General features: G+C 41.7%; 3 protein-coding genes across 4 annotated transcripts; all 3 read right to left on the bottom strand.

The window, feature by feature from the left end:
• Window positions 1-919: 919 nt before the first annotated feature.
• On the bottom strand, window positions 920-1,819 carry hcar2 (hydroxycarboxylic acid receptor 2; the record flags this gene model as incomplete). The annotated part of the gene is made up of 1 exon (XM_079289368.1): window positions 920-1,819. One exon carries the CDS (start codon window positions 1,817-1,819, stop codon window positions 920-922), a length of 900 nt encoding a protein of 299 aa, XP_079145494.1.
• Window positions 1,820-7,159: 5,340 nt separating this feature from the next.
• Window positions 7,160-15,032, bottom strand: sapcd2 (suppressor APC domain containing 2). 2 transcript variants are annotated; one of them, XM_079289629.1, is made up of 6 exons: window positions 14,046-15,032; window positions 11,474-11,592; window positions 8,611-8,757; window positions 8,022-8,123; window positions 7,786-7,893; window positions 7,160-7,687 (listed from the first exon to the last, which is right to left on the bottom strand). In XM_079289629.1, the coding sequence occupies exons 1-6, from the start codon at window positions 14,833-14,835 to the stop codon at window positions 7,559-7,561; spliced, it is 1,395 nt and encodes a 464-aa protein (XP_079145755.1). In that variant the 5' UTR covers window positions 14,836-15,032; the 3' UTR covers window positions 7,160-7,558. The 2 variants fall into 2 exon arrangements, with proteins under 2 accessions (XP_079145755.1, XP_079145754.1); XM_079289628.1 differs by having other exon boundaries at window positions 7,786-7,896.
• A 3,087-nt stretch (window positions 15,033-18,119) lies between these two features.
• tmem141 (transmembrane protein 141) lies at window positions 18,120-20,423 on the bottom strand. Its single transcript, XM_079288992.1, has 5 exons — window positions 20,278-20,423; window positions 20,102-20,168; window positions 19,432-19,515; window positions 19,235-19,348; window positions 18,120-18,975 (listed from the first exon to the last, which is right to left on the bottom strand). The coding sequence occupies exons 1-5, from the start codon at window positions 20,329-20,331 to the stop codon at window positions 18,914-18,916; spliced, it is 381 nt and encodes a 126-aa protein (XP_079145118.1). The 5' UTR covers window positions 20,332-20,423; the 3' UTR covers window positions 18,120-18,913.
• Between the last annotated feature and the right edge of the window lie 2,898 nt (window positions 20,424-23,321).

Raw genomic sequence — 23,321 nt, forward strand, 5'->3', positions numbered from 1 at the left:
TCCTTAAAGTACAGATACACACATTTTTACACATTTAGCGCAACCAGAAAAGCAAATACGACAGAGTATATAGTGAAGTCTTTTCCAATTCATCAAATAATTGTTTAGTCTAAAAGAAAATGAGAAGGAAAAAGGAAAGTGGAAAATGTCGTCTTCAACCTTTTTTTTACCCTCCCAAATATTTAGCTGGAACTTGCAATCTTTTTCATGTCATGCTTAAACATATTTTTAACGATTCAAATGTTTAATGATTCATTTTCTATGGATCAATCGACTGATTGTTCCAGCTCTTGTATCTCTGAAACTTGACAAGCACAAACTATCTGCATGCTACATAACGTCCACGGTAACTTTGTCGTTTGGTGAACCAGCACTTTATCGTAAAAGTTAAATATTTAATACGCAGTTATGTTCTCCGGCAGAGATATTTTTGAGAAATCTATAAATCTAAACTATGTGCTGTTAATTATTTCTTCCTCAAAACAGGCAAGAACTTCAATCTTTTGAGCCCATCCCGCAGGCTGGAAACCACTGCACAATCCATCTTTTTAATAATCTGATCAAACAAGAACATGATATATTCTCATATATTTCACAACAACAGAACATTAATATATTTTAAAAAACAAAGCTTTTCCTGAGACCAGTGGTTCTCAAACTGTGGGGCGCGGCCCTCTAGTGGGGCGCGGTGGTATTGCAGGGGGAAATGCAGAATGTTTTTTTTTTTTTTAAAGTAATTAATAAATACATGGCGAAATGTATGGAAGCCCATTTCCGCCACTGTGAGGAAAAATACAGATGCTGTAAGTCATTATAATGAGATACTATCTCAAAATAATGACTTACTATCTCATAATAACGTGAAGACGGAGGAGTCACAAAATGTTACTTCAATAAAAGTTCAACATGGACCATTTTGTTAGAATTTTGATGTGGTGGTGGGGCATGAACATTTCTCTTCCTCCGAAGTGGGGCGCGACAGGAAAAGTTTGAGAACCGCTGGCTTAGACAGGTAGAGCAACGGCTGAATGCTGCTGCTGAAGTCCATCAAGCCGAATGCGACATAGTGGATGTAGCAAAGATACACTTCGGGGGAGTAGTAGTGCTGGAAGGGTAACAGGACGACGGGTGGGAAGTAGTTGAACACGATGATAGCCAGGATGATGAGGACCATCTTGAAGGCTCTCTTCTTCACAGGGTGCATCACGTCTCTGCCGGGCCCGGACTGCCTCAGCACATAGAGGATCGAGATGTTGCAGAACACCATGAAGGCGAACGATGCCAGGATCATCACAGTGAAGACCACCTCGAAGTGGACGATGTTGCCCACACATTTAGCGGCGGCGTAGGCCAGAGTGATCAGCCAGACTACGATGGCCAGGACTGCTCTGTGGTGGCGGTCCTTGAGCTCGGTGAAGGTGATGGGGTGGACCACGGCCATGTAGCGGTCCAGGCAGATGCAGCAGAGGAAGAGAGGTGAGGAGTCTTTGAGGCCGTAGAAGAAGCGCAGGACGTACCAGCTGCTGCTGGTGGCGAGGAAGACTATGTTGGCCAGCTCAAGCGGAGGGGTGAGACAGAAGAGCACGTCTAGAATCGCCAGATGACAGATGAAGATATCTGAGGTGGACGAGTCCCCCTTGTTCTTGTAGATGAGCCACAGCACCGTGAGGTTGGCCGGGATGCCCAGGAACATATTGATGAACTGCAGGACCAGGTACCAAATGAGAACAGCGGGCATGTCTTTGCACTGCTCAAACACTGTCAATTCACCATCGGTGTAGTTGGGGGATCTGTGAGAGTTGTTGTATGAAACCTCCATCAGAGGACGGCAGCCAGAGGAACAAAGATCTGTCGGATGAACGGAACAGACACATTCATTCCGATCAGGTGTTAGAACGAAAACAGTCCGTTACCTTTGAGATGAGGGTCAACGATGACACAATGGTTGATATTTAAACATGCAAATATGGTTGATGTACGCTGCCTGTACATCAACTCGGTTGTGTGATGTGTTTTTGAAATGCTTTCAAGGAAGTGCCAAGTGACACAGTTCATAAATAGTTCAAACGTCCTGTGAAGAAATGTACTTCCTCTAAACACCCTCTGTAATAAAATAGATCGCCTAACTCATCAAGCAAAACCGTAATAATAGCGTAGATAACAGTAAAACTAAAACATTCTGAGGCATGGTCACTTACAAAAAGTAAGAAAGACAAATGCATATTTTAGCAGCTACTGCACTGGATCAAAGCCCACCTTTCAAAACCCACCTTTTTAGGCTGGCGTTTGAGTAAAAACCCATGTCCTAGACCTGCTCTCAAAATAAGTTTTACATTTTTATTATTTATTTTATTATTAATTTTATTAATTTTTTATTTTTCTCTGTGTATGTAATTTATTGACCCTAGGGTCACATTGTGTTTTTTATGCTTTTAAATGTCTGCTCTGTTAAGCACTTTGTAAATAAATTCAAATAAATCTATAAATAAATTTCATCATCAAAGATAACACTCCTATATAATACTGTTACATCAGTCTGCCTCAAATGCTTGTAAAAAGTTGTAAAAATCAAGAAAAAAAATAGCGTTCAATCGCATAGTTCTTGAACTTAAAATAGAAACACACACACATGAAGTGGTTTCATGCATTCGTACAATAAATTTTCTTTCAATGCAGTTTTTGTATAAGTGAAGCCTCTTACCTTGAACTGGCACTTGGTTGTCGAATCAACTGATCTTCCCTGAACTGTCACACTGTCACACTGACTCCTCGAACTACTTAATTTCCACACGCTCATGCTTAGCCAATGAAATGGCAGCGTGTTCAGCGTGGCTTCATGAAATGGCTTGCACAATTGTTTGCGTGTCATCCTAGATGTTTCCACCATGTCAACAGGCGGTTCATTCCCCTATCTCTGTATCTAAGGGTGACATGTAAATGTGCAACCTGACTGCAAAGACAGAGCCTTGTCTCATCTAATAAAGTCTGCAAATAATTACCACAGTAAAAGACACAGCTATAAGGATGAAGAACTCTCCCAGGACACAAGATGTGTACGTAAAAATGCAGTATTTGAATTTAGCGGTGAGAAGTTGAATACTTACCTGGTCAACAGGATGCTGCAGCATCTTCCTAAAGTGACTGGGGTCCCCACTCTCCACTTAATCCTTGCGCTTCCTGTGTGCGTCTGTCCCAGTGTGAGCAGATACAGAACCCTTACCTAAAAATATGGAAAACATCTTATGGAAGATGACCCAACACTTCAGGGATCCTGATCATCCAATCAGACGAGGGTGTGGGAGCTGAGGACTTTCCCTCGATGCTACGATGTCTTCTTTGGGCCCCATGTACATCCATCCCACATTTAAAATGAAGAATAAAATAAATCATAAAACAAGCATGAAGATGAATGAAAGTGTGAAAGTGAGTTGGGGGGGGGGGCAAAGCGGTGAAGTATAGAAACAGGTTTGTGTGTGTTGTGGCAAGCCGTCATCCATTCACACCGATTGGCAATGATGCAACAAGCCGATGGTGCCTGACGGAAAATCGTCAGTAAACAACTGATGCAACAGTCCAGAAAATCACTTCTGATTCAAGTCAGTGTAACGATGTGTAATATGTTACGTGAGGCTGACGCGTGTTTCAAGGTGTGATGTCCGTCGGCGAGTTTGTGCTTCACCCAACATGAAGAACAGGGAGAACAGGGAAGAGAACAAGGAAGAACAGCTCTCTACTGAGAGCTACGGATCCCCTCACGCCGTGATTTACGCTCACAGTACGTATTTCATTGTGTTTTTGTTCGTGGTGTCTACAGACAGTGTTGTTTTTGAGGATGGTTGAATGACCTCTCAGGTGACCGTTGACCTTTCACTCCTATTAAAAGCTGGGACATGAATTCAGAACTTTTACTTCAAAGTAGTAATACCACAGTGCATAAATACTCTGTTACAAGTAAATGTCACATACGTTTACTTAAGTAAAAGAACAAAAGTAAATGACAGTGTACTTTAATTACCAAGAGTAAAAGTACTAATTTTGCAGAGTAGGCCACTTCAGATTAACGTATGGGATCACAATGTTGGATTATGGTGATTGATTCATTCATTAATCACTTTAATGTTGCATCTGGTAAAGTTGTGACTAATTCTAATTTACTTAGTTATATAAATATGAATGTTTCCTTTGGATAAATAAAGTCTTATTAATTAATACTATATTATCATAATGTATTTGTTGATAACATTTTGAGTTATCAAATGAATGTAGTATAGAAAAAAGTAGGTTACAGTATTGAGTACAGTAGTTCATTATCAACGCCAATCGATGTTAAGATAGTGGATATATTACACTGTATCAACATGTTGCTGTAGAAAGGCCAATTGACTCTATTATAATTGATCACTTCTTCGTCAGTGTGCAGGTTGTGTGTTGTTCCATGTGTGTTTCAGGCTGTTTGAACAGCTTGATGAGCCGACTGATGAAACTTGACCCAGGTTTGTTTTCCCTCTGTCTCTGAACGTGTTTGTACTGGTGTCAGGTTCACGGGAGTTGTGTCTCCCGCCCCTAAGGCAGAAGATGTGTCTCTCTCCTCCTATAAGGAAGAAGATGTGTCTCCCACCTCCTATAAGGAGGGAGATGTGTCTCCCACCTCCTATAAGAAGGAAGATGTGTCTCCCTCCTCCTATAAGGAAGAAGATGTGTCTCCCACCTCCTATAAGGAGGAAGATGTGTCTCCCACCTCCTATAAGGAGGAAGATGTGTCTCCCTCCTCCTATAAGGAGGAAGATGTGTCTCCCTCCTCCTATAAGAAGGAAGATGTGTCTTCCTCCTTATAGGAGGAGGATGTGTCTCCCTCCTCCTATAAGGAGGAAGATGTGTCTCCCACCTCCTATAAGGAGGAAGATGTGTCTCCCACCTCCTATAAGGAGGAAGATGTGTCTCTCCACACACACCGGTCAGCCCCCGGCTGCTTGTGTTCAAACAGGCCGTCTCAGAAATCCTTGGCGCTTCCTGAAGTTGTAACTTCAGTTGAACATATTTGCAGATTTGTATTATGCATTCATTTTCCCTTCACATATAATGGTAAAAAGATTGAAATCAGTTTGTTCATATTTCTGCATAAAGCAGCACTTTTCAGCAGCTATTTTATAAGGTTTTGATCAAACCTGATTGTAAAAAAATAGATACACACACACACACACACACACACACACACACACACACATATATCTTTTCTAAATAATATTGTGCTTAACAGCCACATAAAATCAAGCAACAAACTTCTGGCTGTGAGAGAAAAGGAAGAAATAAATGAAACCAACACAACCATCAACAGCAAATTCATGACATCAATTAGGGCATAAATGGGGCACATCGGGCCCAGGTGTGTCCAATGCCACTGATTAATCCCCAATCAGGTCTGCAGCCCTGGAGAAAGAAAGCACAGACACAGCAGAGGAACCGAACAGAGGGGCCATCACGGTTTTGAGTGTTCAGCGGCAGCCATCTATAATTCACTGCACTAGGTCTCCAGTCAAGACGCCTCATTAAAAACCGAGCAGAGCTAATCACATCGGAGGGGTAAGTGGAAATGTGGTGCATGGATTACATCAGATCATACTCACTATCTAGGGACATTTCCTGAATTCATGACAGGAAATCACAACAGAACTAAGCAGGACGGACCCTCCTGGAAACTCACTCATGCGAAACGCTTCACTCTTTCACATCAGAATGTGGAAGCAGTAAAGGAGAAGTCAAACTACTGCGCGAGAGTTGCTCAGTTTAAGTTATGATCCGCTTTAATGTTGAGAACAGAGCGGCCCTTTGATTAAAACTAATATATCATTGAAAACAACTGTGCAAATACCCCGAAGAAGCTTCTCTATTTAAAAGATGAGCCTCAAGGTTAGAATAAATTGCCATTTAAAAAATGTTGCCATCTTCACATGGAAGGAGAAGAAATATGAAATCTTAAAATGTGATAAATATTTGTAATTATTTAGGTAATGCACATTGTATTTGTTGTTTTGAATGCATTGCTTTGGTTTAAAGGGATTCTAAATCCATTTAATACTGAGATATAAGTGTTTCGATTATTTCAACCTTTTAGAGAATGAGAAAAAAAACACACAGCAAGGAACCACAGAATCATCGTCAACAGTTTGGTCGTATTTATAGTTTTACATTTTTCTCTGAATTTTCAACAGAAAGCGGAAGGAAAAGAGTTTCACTCACACATCATGTAGTTTGAGCAGCAAGAAACATACAATCAAACAAGTGGGAAACAGACATCAACAATATGTTATGTGCAGACATCCCAGCAGTACCATACAGATCCATTATAAAACTCCGCTTGTTTTATTCTACCGCCACCCACTCACTAAATGATCCTCTTGTAAACTGTGTGGATGGCCGTGTGTTTGTACTCATCCTGGTAAAGAGGACAGAATGGGTTCTTACATTTAGTGCTGATCTCCAGGTTTCAAACATAAAATCTCTTCAGAAGATAAATATTTTGGAGCTGAATAATACGACCCATGCAAAGAATCCACTGTAAACACGTATAGGGTATGCGGCACTCGATAGCCAAAGTGATTTTCCTTTTGTTTCCGACGTGACTCCAGAAGATCTCCCAACCACGGAGCTCTTGCTCCGACACGTTCACCGTCTTCTGTTTGTCTTCCTCAGCTCTCTTCTAAGTGCAAACTTCCAAACTTCTTTCGTCCGTCTCTGCCTCTACAGCTCTTAAGGCTGTCCTCTCATCTCTCTCATTTTTTTTTCCCAACTTTAAAAAATAAAAATTCCTAAAAAGGGTCTGAACATTAAACATGCTACCATAATATAAAACGGGTCCTTCCAGTAATTCTAGTCTCTCGGCATTTTAAATGAAACACTCTATAAACCCAGGAAGCTAATGTCAAGGTAAACACATTATTATTTTACATTAACAGGAAGGAGATACTGAATGACAAGAGCAAAGGGTATCTTAATATCATTAAGATCAAAGAACCAAACTAAAACATGTGTCATTGATGGGTCACAGCAAGCAGATGTAGCTGATGATTTGTTTTCATATTAAACTGTGAGAATATGGCATTTAATTCCAACAGAAACCAACCCCCCCCAACCCCCCCACGAAGTTAAAGTTCATGTTGCCTGTCAACAGCTGAAGTAAAAAAAAAACCAGTCTTTTGGGACTGGGAGTGGAGATCTTGCAGACGCTGTAATCCTGCAAGTATTGGAGTGATGGGATCTCATGAGAGCTCTGCTGGTTTTGTTGATAGTGTCTTTCAGCTTATTTGGAGTGTTTGTGCAGGAAACGTAAAAAAAAGGCAGCAAGTAAGAGGCTCTCGGGTCAAGTCACACCTAGGTGCGCGGTTTGGGGTGAAGTGGTCACACGCTGCAGTCGAGGGTGTTGGCGTGTCATGGCTAAAAGGTGCTACAAGTCGGCTTACAGTCTCATGAAAAGTTTGCTCCGGACCAGCGTCGTGATGATTCCCAGCTGAAAGCGTTTCGCTGACATTGGAAAGGTTTGTTGGGTGGAGTGTAGTTGTTTTCAGATGAAGGTGGAGTCCATGGTGCTGGTGTCTTGCGCGCTGCGGGCTCGAGCCTCAAAAAGCTGTTTTATCAACGCCGACTTCTCCTGCTCCAGCTGGGCGATCCGCTCGCTCCTCTCTGTCACCTCCTTCATGAAAAGAAGGAAAATAAAAGCAGCGAGTGACTTTAAAAAGCAGCAGTACTGACTGGCGCCCTCTGTCTGTCAATGTGTAGACTGTGTCGAACCTGAGTGAGAAGTCGGTTCTGGTCCTTCAGCCTCTGGATGGCTTGGGGAGGAGCTGGACCCGGAGGCTGGGGGTTAGCTGCTGTCTGAGCAGAGCTGGAAGGAAATGACTGCTGGGGAAAGAGAGAGGGACCGGACATGAAGGAAGAGTGTCATCATTTACGTCTAGAATACGCAACTTCCCATAACTTGGTATAGAGAGGAATTTCCCTGAATTGAATATTCAGGCAACACTCACAATCCCAGAGCAGGAAATAAGGTCATTTAGGCAGCGGTTGACTTCTTGCAATTTGGGTATTAGAACATTCATGCGACTCTGATTGGCTTCTGTGAAGAAATCCTGAGAGGAGAGAACATAAAAGACAATTCAAAGTCAAGAAAGTAGCAAAAGGTCTTAAAAACAAGGTGACCGGGAGGGATGATGGCTTAACCAACCAAGGACAAACTTCGGTAAAAAGTTGATTTAAAGTAGTCAATAAGCAGGATACTGTGAGGAAGACCTGTGCCAAATAATGTCTCCAATATAAGCAAAACCATGATGAGGCTACTGTGGAAGAGAAATAGCTGCCTCTTCCTCTACCACGCGGTATTGTACCCTGTTTGACGACTGAACATGACATTTTCCAATCTGTGGGACTGACTAAAATATAATACTTAGTGTTTATGTTTGGGTCAAATGAATAATCTTCAAAAGTTTGTATTTTGAAAAAAGTTCAACAGCTATAAATCGTTATTACACATGTGCTGGAAATATATTTTCGTCGATAGCGATTAAAACCAAACGGTTTGCATGTTTAACACTTTTAACAGTCTGTGTTTGAACTGACCGTGGAGTGGGAGCTCTGGCCGACCTGCCGCTGTCTCTCTGTGACGTTGTGGATTTGGCTCTGGTACCAGTCGCGGGCCCGCTCCACCACCTCCAGGCCCGCCAGCAGAGAGTCCTTCTCCTGCTCCAGCTCTTTCATTTGCTTCAACTGTGCGAGTTGAAAGTTAAAAAAGGAGGGTACGTTGTTGGGAAGTAAAAAAAAACAGAGGGGGACAGGAAAGGGGTAGAAGAGGAGAAAGAGAAAAACAACGTGATTAGGAACAGACAAAAACAAACCTGGCTGAAGTCACACAGAGACAGAAAACATTACATTTTATATTCCCGATGCCATCACTAAGAGAGCTTTCAGGTCGACGCCAAGATGAAATCGAATTATTGATTTCTGGCTGCCGGTAGCCTGCATGGTAGACAAACTCCCATCTTTTCACGAGGGCATCTGCAGCGAACTCTTTTGTGCTGGCGGAGACAATGGCGCCGGACTCTCTCTCTCTCCCATCCTGAACACTGTTTAGAGGAGCAATCAGTCCGGCGGCATGGCAACAGCGCAGCAACCTAAGAATGGGGGTAAACAGCACTTCAGCTATGGCCGCCCCAGTGTGTGTGTGTGTGTGTGTTCACCCCAGCAAGGCTGCATTGAGTTGTGCTGACCAGGCTGTCCATGCAGCACACTGCCACAGGCCTCATTGCTGGCATTCAGCCACCTGGTGTGTCGAGCTTTCTATCCACCCATCATGTCCCCCGTTGTAGCTCAGTACATTCCTCTGATCATCGCTCACCAGTGCTGTTTAAAACACAGCCATGCTCGTACACAGCGATACGTGTTGCCAAAGTGGACTAAAACAGGACGAGGCATTTCAAGAGTCTCGACTCAAACCCTGTTTAAAATATGTGTGCTCTTTCCCCAAAGAGCCCAAAGTGAGGGGACACAGAGAGGAGAGGGGGGTCTAGAATGAAGCATGGATGAATGAAGCAGGAACACCCTACTGTTTAAAAAAATATATAGAAAATCCAAATACAGAGAGGGAGCAGAACAACAAATGTCTGAAAGCTTATGGAACGTATGTGCATGTATGTGTGTGTGCTGGCTGAGTGAGCAGGCATGACTACGCATACAATAACATGACGCACGTTGCATAAGCTGTTGAGTTGAAAACACAAAGAAGAACACAACGGCCGTTCAACTACAAAGCACCATGACACGGCGTGGCCTGAACCTTGAAGCTCTACAATATATCAGCAGATCAGCGGCAACATACAAATCCAGAAGCTGTTCAGAGCTGCAGCTAACAACGATTTACATGCATTCATCTGTCCAGTGTTTTTCTGATTATTCGATTGATTGTTATTGACGGTGTAAAAACTCCAAATATATTCAATTTAGCTTTATATTAAAAAGAGAGAAAAGCAGCAAAATGAAACCAGGAAGTATTGGCATTGTCTTTCTTTATCAATGACTTCTGTCAATCACTTCCTCTCAGCTCTGTCCAAAACCTGAAGTTCAACAAAACCACAACGGGTTAGAGCGAACAACAAGACCCAAAGTCCCTGAAAGAGGGTTTTTTTTTTATTATTGATCTGTCAGTTACTTTTGAAATCTTAGGAAAACACTGACAAAAATGCAGATCAAGTTCTTGGTTGTTTTGTCAAACAAACTGTTCATACGTCAAAGATATTCAATGACGATGATCTAAAACAGAAAAGGTAGTAACCACACACTTGGCATTTTCGCTTCAACACCGAATCCCCCCCCAATTCTATAAATCTCAACAGTCCAAATTAAATATCAAAACAACCATCTTCAAATCATGAAATGCACTCATTACCAAACCATCTCAAAGAGGGACTTAAATGTTGTATCCTCTACAACCATCTCTTCCTTTCCTTCTCCCTCTCTCGTCCGACTCACCCAGAGGAAAAAGTGCAGGGCCTTGCTGCTGTACAGGCTGCTGCTGAGGGGGATGAAGACGGTAGTGTAGGCAGCCAACACGGCCGTCCAGGCCGGACCGGGCCGGCCGAGCGAGTCCTCTACTTCTATCGGGCCCCTGGGCCCGACCCGGCTTACTACCATCAGGGCAGCAGCGGGCCAAGGTCGCCTGGGTGGAAGGGCCAGGGGCAAGGGGGGGAGGAGGAGAGGGGCAGGGAGGGAGTGAGAAGGAGCCGATCAGTCAGCCTCTCCAGACACCGAGGCCCAGGGGAAAGAGACGGCGACACAAACAGGGAGAGGGAGAGGGGGCGAGCTGGAGAGAGGGAGAAATGGTGAGGCAGAGGGCGAGAGACGGAGAGTGAAGGGAGGCATGAGCTCCCGACTGGAGGGTGGGAGGGGCAGAGTGAGGGGGAGGCGGATGGGAGGGGAATGTGGGGGCCAATAGAGAGTGAACTGGAGAAGAGCCTCTACGACTGTTTACTTTTCCAGATACATAAAATATTTTATATCTTTAAAACCCTCAATCCCTCTCATATCCAATCACACTGAAAATCATCAACGATTTAGTCCAAGCCGACCCGGGTCTCTCTCAAAGTCTCTTACTGATCCTCTCATCCTGAAAACTGTGAAAACTCTCCCAGTTTTACCCGTGACGACCAGAAGTTTTATAAATGTCGTGATATTTTTGAAGAAGCTGTCTAACAGGGTTCTTCACAGGTGAATAGAAACTGGTGGAGCCACAGAAGACCCGTGTATGAGTAATGTCGACCCATGACCTGGTTTGCTGTTCATCCAGTTATTAATGAAGAAGTGTGTCCATGCACATCACTGACATTCAAAACAGTTTCTAACTGAAACATGAGTAAGACTACGGCCCAGGCGGGGCTCCTTTTAATAAAAACCTTTAAGACGCAGACTGTGTGTGTGTGTGTGTACCAACCATTCCATAATCCACGCCGTTGGTTATGGTATGCCGCCTCTGCTCTTCCCGACTCCGCCCGTGGCGCCTGGAGCCGCCGGTAAATCCAGTTGCTGATTCGCTCTGAGATCTTGGTAAACCTGATTTCACAACATCAGAGATTTAATAAATTGCAACACTGCACTTTGTAGTAACTGCAGTTTTACATGACTGACAACAGGACAGGGAAAACATACTTTGGGCAATCTTTTATGAAAAAGTACAACTTTACGAGCTAAGAGGCAGCGTTTTTACACAACGGTTATATCACATCCTTTATGTAATCATGTATTTTCCCTTCTACAGAGGGAAACGCTCAAATTGCATCACCTTAGAAAGGGTGTGTGCCAGATTCAGCAGAATCCAAGTGAGTCTGAAAATCCTTAACAGTCCATCACATAAGCTAAAAGAAATGTACATAAATTTGATTGATTAGAAGAATAAGTGTCCTGTTTTGTACACTGCAGATGAGACATTCATTTGGCCTGATGAGGCATTGGAGTTGCTCCTGTACACCACAGGAGGGAGCTGCACTCTGCCAATGTGTCTGGAAGCTGAACTCAATCATGGTCCCTTGTTAAATGACTTGACTGAGGGAAGAGTTCAGTGGAGCAGACAGAAATATGTTGCGTATCTGAGCTTAAACACACCGTCGAGAGAACATCTCCGAAAGCTCAACTAGACGGTGCAACCTGCTTCAGTTAAAGGAAGTCCTTCCATCAGAGAAAGATGGAGAGTCAGACTTCTGTTCACTTCAGCAAACCACATCTGCCAAGGAAGATCATGCGATATGCTAGAAAGCTCCCAAACGGCTACTAAATGGGCCGAATGTTGAAATTGTTTTGTGAGCTGCCGTTTCCAAACTCGAGAACGAACTTTGAAACCCAACTCGGTTATTCCAAAGATAACGTATGACAGGATTTCTCTGCCTGATTCTCCTTAAACTCGTATTAAATCTCAGTTTTTTTACATGCTTTGGAGGATTTCCAAGTCGTGCAGCTCTGATGAAGTGTGTGAGAGTGGCGGGACTTTGCGGTGATGTCCGGGGTGTTGGGGAGGATTCCACCGCTGCTGTGATTCAGTGAGCCCAGGACTTTCTGCTGTGATCTGGTCTAATCCAACAGGGTTTGGCTGCATGTGAGAGATGACGGCACGGACGCTGCTGGTCTGCCGGTGGACGCCCGAAACCCAGTAAGTGGACATAACATTACACACACATGTGATTTTTGGACATCAATATGCTGCTATAACAGCCTCCGCTCCTCTGGAAAAGCTTTCCACAAGATTTTTGGAAGGTGGCTGCAGGGATTTGCTCCCTTTAGCCACAAAATCAACTGATGTTGGGTGATTCATCCAAACTCAGAAAAGCCTTCTTTTCATGGACCTTGCTTTTTGCACAAGGCATTGCCATCGTATCATTGCATATTTTAGCATTAAGATGTCCCTTAATTTGAGCCAACAAGAAACGTACACAAAAGTATGTGAACTTTCGGTCGTATGGCGTATCTGTCCATCTATTTAGCAAAACCACTAGTGCAGCAAGTGGCGTAAGCAGTGAAAAGCCCCGAGGGCTCGACAGAGTGTGCGAGAGCGTCACTCTGATAGCTCCAGACAGGCCTGGCTTTACAGAGATCAGGCAAACTCGGACAGACTAGTTGAGTGTGTGTGTGAGAGAGAGAGAGCATGTGAAATAACTGTTATGATTGTGAGAGGAAGAGGAACAAACGTGAGTTTGTATGAGAGTGAGAGCCTGTATGAACAAGATAATGAGCAGGCAACGTGGGAATGTCTCAGCCAGCAGCTCCTCTAACCTACATCCATCTCACTAGGGGAAAGTGGTGCAAATTAACACGCATACAACTGACCGTCACCCGTTCCCCAGTCAGAGGGGCCATGGCAGGGATGACTGTGCCCCCCCCACAAGTTAAAACCCTCAAGATAGATAAACTGCTGTGGGAATTTCTGACACGACCTCTGACCTGACCTGGGGTTAACAACGGCAGTTACTCAACTAGCCACCCATAAACGGCCCGTAAACGGGGCCTGCTTAAGCTGTAACACTGTTTTTGACCCTTCTACAATGCAGACGTGCTGTTTTCTTTTTCACATCGTATCAATTGAATATCTTTGACTTTTGGACAGTCGGTCAGACAAAACAAGCAATGTAAAGACCTCGTATTGGGCTTTCGTGATGGGTATTTTTCACGAAACATTAATCGAAAAAATAACGGACAGATAAAAACAAAACGAAATCTCTGCAGATGCAGATCCAGCTGCATGACAGCAACAGCTTGCTTGAGCTTTTGATTCGCAGATGAGGTGTGCATTTTGTATTCAGAGAGTGTGTGTGTGTGTGTGTGTGTGTGTGTGTGTTGATTTTGACGGACAGGGGTTTAACTTATTGACATAAGTCTTCCATGAAGTCAGTAAACTGTCCATAAACCCTCTCTCTCTCACACACACACACACACACACACACACACACACACACACACACACACACACACACACATCATTCATACCTATTTACATGGGCTTTCATGGCTCCACTTACTTGGTCCTTGGAGCTGCGGTGACTCCAGAGCCAGTGACTCAATGGACCTGACCCGGCTCTGCTGGGGCTGTGTGGGTTTGGTGGCATGTCCCGGGTCGGCCCGGTAACACCCGCCCCCCGGAGCGACGGAATTCTGCTCCAAACTACGCCCGGACCTGTCGAAGCCCGCGCCGTACCGCACCGGTCCACACGCGGGGTACCCGGGCCCCTCCTCCGGCCTGCCGCGGCTCTGCAGGGAGGACGCCCGGTGCTGCAGAGTGTTGGTCACGTTGCTCGGTCCAAGCGGACGGACCTTGTTCTCAACCCGGGTCCCAACGCTGCATGTGGACAGCGGGGCGGGTTTCTGGGGATGCTTCGGTGCCTGCTGTGGGTACACGGCAGCCTGGGCCCTGAAGTGCGCGCTGTGCTCCGGGTTGAGCATGGAGTAGCGCAGCCCCGCCACGAACCGCTCAAAGGTGAGGCAGCCATGCGGCGGGGTGACCCTCCGGAGGCAGTCCAGCACCCCGCCGGGCAGATCCCGGGTGTCTGCCCCCTGCCAGCGGCTCTCGATCTCCGAGATGTGGACATAGCCCCGTCCACCATCATCCAGAATGTCAAACAGGGTCCTCAGGCTGTGCAGGAACGCTTTGGGCAGGCCATCTGTTGAGTACTCCGTCTCCTTTGGGTGCATTTTGGCAGGTTTAAAGCCCTCCGCGTTGCCTTGAAACACTTCTTTTCTCGGTCCAACTCGGCCGTAAATCGCCGACGTCCCGTTCAACTTGCAGCCCTGATCGGTCGCTATCAAAGCCATGAATGCAATGATAATCTCCAACGACGAATCAATCAAAAACACACTAAAACAAGTTGGCTAACTTTATACAAACACACAGCCGAACATACAGAATAATACAACTAATACTTGCTTTACTTAGCAGCGGAATGCATCTCCGAATAAAGCTTTTTAACCAAAAATATTCCCTATATTTAACCGTTTTTGCGGCACACCTTCCCGTCGAAACTCCGCTGTTCTATGATCCATACTTCCCTTTTTCTAGCGAGGACCGCCCCGCAAACTGCTGTGCGCGAGCGTCCCGGGACCAGCCATTGGCCGCGGTGTGCACGAGCTCGGCGCTCATTGGTGCAGGCCCGAGGTTGGCTCCAGTTTGATTTGTGCTTTTGTTATTACTAATGCTGAGACGTTATTCATAAAGCCTGGAAATGATTACCCCCCCCCCCCCCCCCCCCCATATAATCAGAAAGAGCTGGATAAACTATCACCTTACAGCCCCACACGCAGCCGCAACGGGGAACAGACTCTCTTTGTTTCACATAATCCAAAAACTCTCAATTTTGGATGGAATGTACGTACTTTTTACGAGTAAACAGTTCACCCATTTATGTGGATTAATCTCAAAATGTACCATTATTGTTCAATGTAAAATCACTGTTCAATATTGTAATTTTACATGAGCAGGGATTTGATGGTTTATCTTACATTTACCTGTAATTTTCTGTAAACTTAGTCAGATATTTTACAGTACTTCCTTTAACAACAATAGTTTATTCAGCATTTGCAGCTCCAAGTTTATTTAGCCTAAGAAGATGAAGAATTTTATCAACCCACAAAAACACTTAATCCTTCTGTTTATCAGAACAAAATGCCAACCAACTAAAGGAAAGTGCTTGGACAACTGTAATCTAACTAAAGCAGTCAGACAAATATAGTGAAGTAGAAAGTATAACACCTGAAATCTACATATGTGTACTTAGTTTCATTCCACCAATGACCCCTTGTCTGAATAAAACGGATTGAATTAAATGATTAAACTAAACCCATCTACATTTCTTGGGTAAAATAGACGTGTGCAATGTAGAAAAACATAGCCCAATTCAAGGATTGTTGTGGAGCTCATAAAACATGAGTATTATAAAATATAGCATTCAATACCTCTCTGGCAAAAAGATATGAACCAAAAGGTCAGCAAATACAGAATTTACTGAGCAGCCATTTTTAATCGATGTGCAATTTCTAATGCATTACTGTACACGCATCCTTGCTTTTAAGCCTATTATCCTTTATAATCTACTAGAATTCGGCTTTGTGATTTACTGTGATGTATATGAAGGTTTTCTCTCAGTCGGGCAGGAAAGCTGCATTCCACATCCCTGCACAGGACTCAAATCCAACTTTCATTGAGTCAAAACCCATCGCAAACCATTTCAGGGACTCTTCTGGTTTTCTTTCTCCGGGGATGAGTCACGCGAGAGAAACTCTCTGTCCCTGCACATACCCATGTTTATCTCAGACCTGCCCAGACTTGAGCTCTCGTCTCATCTTCATTTGTGAAACCTTTAGCGGTGATTCATGTTGAAGCTGCTGTCACACTCTCACAAAGGAATCCCTGTGATTTACCAACTGCCTGATGCATAGCATTCAGTTATTTTTTTTCCTGTCAGACCAGGTGTTGAATCACACATTTCCTCCTACTATGTACATCAAATGCACTTTAGATTTTTCCGGCTGAAAGAGAGAACACATAATCAATAAATCCCCTCACAACATATCCTGTCGCCCTCCCTCTGACAGTCAATCACAACATATCAATTTGTGGGCATTGATTGTCACTCCAGGCTAAAGAGGAAGGTCCAAATAGATCAGATGTTCAAATACTCAACAGTAGTGTTTCACAGTAGAGATACACGGTGGGGATGAGATACAAATGCTGTAAATTGTGTTCATTTTGGGGCTTTTTTTCCACACTTGCTTGTTATATAACCGACAAAAAGTGAAAGAAAGCGGCGGAAGAGACTCACTCACTGTCCAGTTGCAGTGATCACTTGACAGACAACTGAGCACTCACTCCTGCTCTCCTCATCTCCGTTTCTCATGTTGTCACGCACACGCACTGCTGCCAAACACACACTAACACACACTTTACAAGCCATGCCAGTGAGACCAAGCGTGCAAGGCCAGTCCATATACCGCTGTTTGTTTCAATTATTGGACATGTGCAGATCCTCAGCTCCACTGGACAGTCACTCCTCTCACGCAACACACACACACACACACACACACACACACACACACACACACAATCTTTTCCCTCATTATCTCCTTTCTCTGCAGTCTTTTCCTTCAGCAGCATCAGTGTGCATGTGACAATGGATTTGAGAGCTTATTCAATTCACGAAGCCTGTTTTTTGTTTTTATTTTTTGGGGGGGGGGATGGAGAACGACTGAAAGATAATTCAAAACATTCAAATCTTGGCTGTGTTGAATCAGATTTGAATTCCAGTGCGAGGACGAGAGCGAGTGGAGGTGGAATCAGGCTGCACACAGATGGGGGGGAAGAAAAGATGAACATTGAAGCAAAGCTACATTCTTATCTTCCCTTATTCAGGTTGCTTAGGCGACATTTTTCGGTTACAAACACTTAAAAAAAAAAAAAAAATTTAAACGTTTCCCTGATATGAGCTGGTGTTCTCAGAGTTAGTGAACTTTCTTTAGCTTGTTCTCAGTGAATCAAGGCCCTGGACTTTGGTCCAGGCTTCATTCACTCGAGGTGTTACAGCCTGAAAGACTCAATTGTTTGAATGGGTTGCACTGCATGGTGCAGAATTTATGTTGCTAACACCTTATTGTACAAACTAGTTCAGCTATGCAAATCACTTACTTGGTAACATCTGTCTTTGTGAAGGAAGAATTCAAACTTTTGATTCAACAGGCATGGAAGACTGGTATGTACTGCATATGTATTAAAGACTCATTTTAATGTAATGTATGTTACTTTGATGAATGATTTTGAGATAAATATATTTGCATTTTTAACACGTGGTATTTCTACTTTGCATATTGGGTTAACGGTGCTGGGTACTTCTCTTTCATGGTACATTGTCCTTTTTTTGCCCTCTGTTTGTTAACAACATGAACATGTGGGTGTCTTTGTGTCCGTGGACGAGGGGAGGATTGATCAGTCTTGGGTTATTGTACTGTATATATCTGCATTATTGACGAAATATAAGCAACTTAAAGTCCTCTCAATTTAAAAGGAACAAGATATAGATGTCTATATTTACAGTACATATATAGTCCGTCAAGATATATCTTTTATTATTGTATCGTTTACATTTGAGCAATGAAATAAACAACAAATGTATATGATGGCAGCCTTTAGCAGGATGGAAGATCTAAAAGTCACATTTACAACTCAAAGTCTTTCCTCCTCCGAGTTCGTTTGCCTAAATCCAGTGAAAATGTATTTTTAAAACTGCAAACACTGCACTGTTCATTACAGCATCACTGCACTGAAGGCCGATGGATGTTTATCTATTTCAAATGATGAATTATTCCACGATGATTTGCTCTCTGTAGTCCAAGGCAAACGTGATTTAAAATGATCAATGCGTAATTTAGATAATATGCTTCAACTGGTTTGGTTGACCCACCAGTAACAGCTCTGCAGATCCCATGAGGTATACAGTGACAACTAGTATCTGGTTTTAGTAGAGCAGCGTTAATTCAGTTGCATGTCAAACAAACGCGTCCGAATAATAATACCGGCTCACAAGATTAACATCGGATTCCTCCTAAAAACCCAAAGTAATTCCTGACCTCTGATTTGGGAAACTCATCTGTTTATCCACACAGTAATGCTGTTATGACATTCAAAAGCTCCTCATACTCTGAAAATTGAAAAAAAATTACTTCATTCATGTGGTGTATTGCAGAAATGTGAATTTAAAAAACCACTGGAATGCAATTAAATACAGAACGTACTATCTCACATTCAGCACTCGCTTTAGTCAACACATCATATGAATATCTAGAGCATTTTCTCAAAAAGGTGTAGTTGAATACAGTAGACACACAAGTTTGTTTATAACTATGTTCACTCCATCACGTCGCCATATTTTGTCTTGTCAGTTCCTTCTGGTACCTCTGGTTTGGACACTGAAAGAGAGAAACGTACAGCATTAAAGTCTGCAAACTGTCCTCATTTGGTTTTATGCCTGAGGAACAGAGCTGGCACTAATCTGTTAAGAGTACTGAGCCCAGGACAAAATAAAATGGATTGAAACAACTGTTGCTTCGCCAATTTAAATAAAATCAAACAAGACAGTTACTACCACAGACACGTCCACATTTCACTACTTTCCAGGAGGAGCCATGAGGGACGGCGAGCAGGTCTGCAGCCACACTTTGTACTCACCCTGCGGCGGCGGCGATCTGTCCGGGACGCTGCCCGTTTCCAGCATTATCCAAAGGTCTGAGCATTTCTGCGTTTCCCAGCGAGTCACGGCATAACTTCCCACTGATGATGCCACTGAGAGAGAGCGAGAGAGAGATGACAGAGGTAAGCTGTTATGTGTGTATCAACCTATTTGAAGCTGATGTTTCATTACCCACCGATTGAAATGAGTAGGTTCCATTGAAGAGGATAAGGAAGCTTCCTCTGGAGAACCTTCTGAAGAGCAAATAAACTCCCAGCGCCTGTAAAAAGCAACACAAGTAGCAGCCATGACAATACCTGTTGAGGTACGATATGTGAAATCACAGATCACTGTGTGACGTTCATCATGTTCATTGACTTCACTGCACTAGAAGCCAAACTGAGCTGGCATTTTCAGCTGGTATGTCATGTATTTTCCATAAAATGGATTACAAATGAGGCATATGAAGCTTATATTATTTTATAACTATGATAATAATACAACCGTGTGTTGAGTTTAGTGTGCACCGTGCATTGAAAATATCCTGCTTTATTTATACTAGAAACATTTGCAGAATATAGCTCCATCCTGTGGTATACATTGGTCATAATGATGTTTTTTGTCAAGTTGTGTTGGACTTCTTACTTGGTGCTTATCGACAGACATGTATGAATTTAGCTGTAAAATGTAGAATAGATTTGCTAGTGATTGGTATTAGTGTTGTGATTTAAGTGTACAAATATGGGTAATCCAACATGGTGTATTCTTTTTTTTTTTTTTTAAATGTCTGATGGTTCAGTGATGATAATACAATAGAAATGACAATACAGTGTATTTTCTAGGGTGGGAATTTACACATCTCTTACCAAGTATAAAGGTCCCTGTCCCCATCATGAAGGCGCGAGACTGACAGGCAGCATAACTCTGTAAACCCTGAAAGACGAGATAAAACAAACTACAACCACTTTTACTACACTATTCCTGTCAGTGCCCTGCAGGGATCAGCAGGCTACAGCGGTGGAAGAATCAACGAAATACTGACCGGATGTTGTGCTGCCAGCGTATCGTCCACTTTGGTGAGACCGATATTGACCATTTTGTTGTTGCAGTTGTAAACTGGAGGTTAAAGTATTAGATGGAGAGTAACATTAGATCATGCCGCGACCGTGTTCATAACACTGTTATAGAACTTCCGTGTTGCAAACCAAGAAAACGCACACAGAGGGAGACGAACAGCTGTTTGTATAAACACTAGCGACGCCTGACGGAGAGGAGGTGGTACTGCAGCTCCTCGACAATGAAAACTAAGAGACAAAATATTATAAATATCTCATTAAACAGAAAAAAACTGTTGTTTAATTTGCTCAAAGAGTAAAAATAGATAAATTGTTAAACAAATTCGCATAAAATAGACACAATATATAACTGAACTGTTACTAATTATTCTGACTAAAAATAAGGCTAAAGACTAAATATTAGGTTTGTTAAATAGCTCCGATCAAGACAATATCACGACCCAAGAAAGTAAAACACTACAGTAAAGGTAACTGTTGTGTTTAAAGCAAGACTCGTCTACTGTTTACTTCAACTTCAACCAGGGATTTCTCTTCATAGCTCATTTTTAGAAGTCAATTAAAAAAAATTCTCAAGAACAATCACAAAGTTGAGTGTTTGTGTTACAGGAACATGTTTTTCTGCTTTGGTATCCTGCCAACAATCCTCCTCCTCTGGGAGAGCCACTGGCCTTGACTATAAAAGCTACTGTTTGCCTATTTAGATGGACAGAAATGAAATCCTGTCTGAAAATAATGTGCTGTTATAGTATGTTATATACACCAAATCGACCAATTATCTATCATTATAGATAATTTCCCACACACGAGATTAATTTGGTGCTTCAATATTATCTTGCTCATCTTTGGTCACGAAATAAGGATATTTATTATTTGGTAACAATACTTGCTAATACATGTAAAACGTTACCTACAGCAGTATGACGTGCAAGGCCCAGTAAACAGCTGGTGCTTAAATAAGTCCTCATTCTCTCCTGTCTTTGTGTCTGTTACGCGCCATGTTTGACTTCAGGCCTGCCAAAACAGCACATCCTGCTGACGGCCGCGACCTCTCTGTTGAACTTTGACACTGCGGTGACTTCAAGGGTTCTGCTGGAGGCTGGACGTGAGCGGGAGGAAGAAGAAGAGGCAGATGGAGAGAGACTAAATACTGCTGAGACACAAGTAACAACACAGAGGCTTAAGTTACCAGACATCTGTTACTTGTTACACACGAGAAGGAAGAGATAAGACTCCAGAGATACAAGTGATAAAGCCAAAGAGTTGATGAAGAGTTTAGTATGTTTTAAAAGATATATTTCAAACACAGGGTGAAAAGAACAACAAATTCACCACAAGTATTAAAGGTGGCTCAGTGGTTAGCACCGTTAACAACAAAAAGTAACTTTTTTTCCAAACTAAAAAAGTAACTTTTTTTCCAAAGTAACTAAAAAAGTAAGTTTTTTTCCAAAGTAACTAAAAAAGTAACTTTTAACAAAGTAACTAAAAAAGTAACTTTGAGAATATAGTAACTAAAAAAGTAACTTTTTTAACAAAGTAACTAAAAAAGTAACTTTGAGAATATAGTAACTAAAAAAGTAACTTTGAGAATATAGTAACTAAAAAAGTAACTTTGAGAATATAGTAACTAAAAAAGTAACTTTGGGAATATAGTAACTAAAAAAGAAACTTTTTTTTACAAAGTAACTAAAAAAGTAACTTTTTTTCCAAACTAAAAAAGTAACTTTTTTTCCAAAGTAACTAAAAAAGTAACTTTTTTTCCAAAGTAACTAAAAAAGTAACTTTTTTAACAAAGTAACTAAAAAAGTAACTTTGAGAATATAGTAACTAAAAAAGTAACTTTGAGAATATAGTAACTAAAAAAGTAACTTTGAGAATATAGTAACTAAAAAAGTAACTTTGGGAATATAGTAACTAAAAAATAAACTTTTTTTTACAAAGTAACTAAAAAAGTAACTTTTTTTCCAAACTAAAAAAGTAACTTTTTTTCCAAAGTAACTAAAAAAGTAACTTTTTTTCCAAAGTAACTAAAAAAGTAACTTTTTTAACAAAGTAACTAAAAAAGTAACTTTGAGAATATAGTAACTAAAAAAGTAACTTTTTTAACAAAGTAACTAAAAAAGTAACTTTGAGAATATAGTAACTAAAAAAGTAACTTTGAGAATATAGTAACTAAAAAAGTAACTTTGGGAATATAGTAACTAAAAAAGAAACTTTTTTTACAAAGTAACTAAAAAAGTAACTTTTTTTACAAAGTAACTAAAAAAGTAACTTTTAGAATATAGTAACTAAAAAAGTAACTTTTTTACAAAGAAACTAAAAAGTAACTTTCTTTACAAAGTAACTAAAAAAGTAACTTTTTTTTACAAAGTAACTTGAAAAATAAAGTAACTAAAAAAATATGCTATAAAAATATTTTTTTCACATACTTATCTGACTTTTTATGATGTCTTTTCGACATACAAACTCTTCAACTGTTATTTGGCTGTAATTTATAGATTCTTTGTTTATGGTATTTGTATGTTATGGTGCAATTAATGAGCTACTAGAAAATTACCTTTTAATGACATACCATAGTCTGTTTATTATGTATTTCTTGTTGCATATTACGCTATGACGTTTTAATAAATTCAAATGAAATAAGACCTCTTTGACAACCTTTTCATGACATTTCAGACTTTTTTTATCACATGCAACACTCTTCACACTTCTTCATGCCATTTTTTCACACTCTTACTTTTTTATTGTTACATCTGAATAAGACAAATAACAATTAATCAACATGCTATGAGGACACACGCTGAATGTTTCATGACTAGAGTTTCCCTGATACATAGGTGGTGTAGTGGTTAGTGTCGCTACCTCGCTGCCAAATAAACTGGGTTCAAAACTTACCTGTGGGTGTCTTTGTTTCGAATTAATATACTATGACTATTTTTTCATGAGTTTTTTCGACATACTCTTCTATGACTTTTTCAGGATATCCTTTAACAATGAATCAGTATGCTATGAG

Source organism: Melanostigma gelatinosum (assembly GCF_949748355.1).
Source record: "Melanostigma gelatinosum genome assembly, chromosome: 18".
Lineage (NCBI taxonomy): Eukaryota > Metazoa > Chordata > Actinopteri > Perciformes > Zoarcidae > Melanostigma > Melanostigma gelatinosum.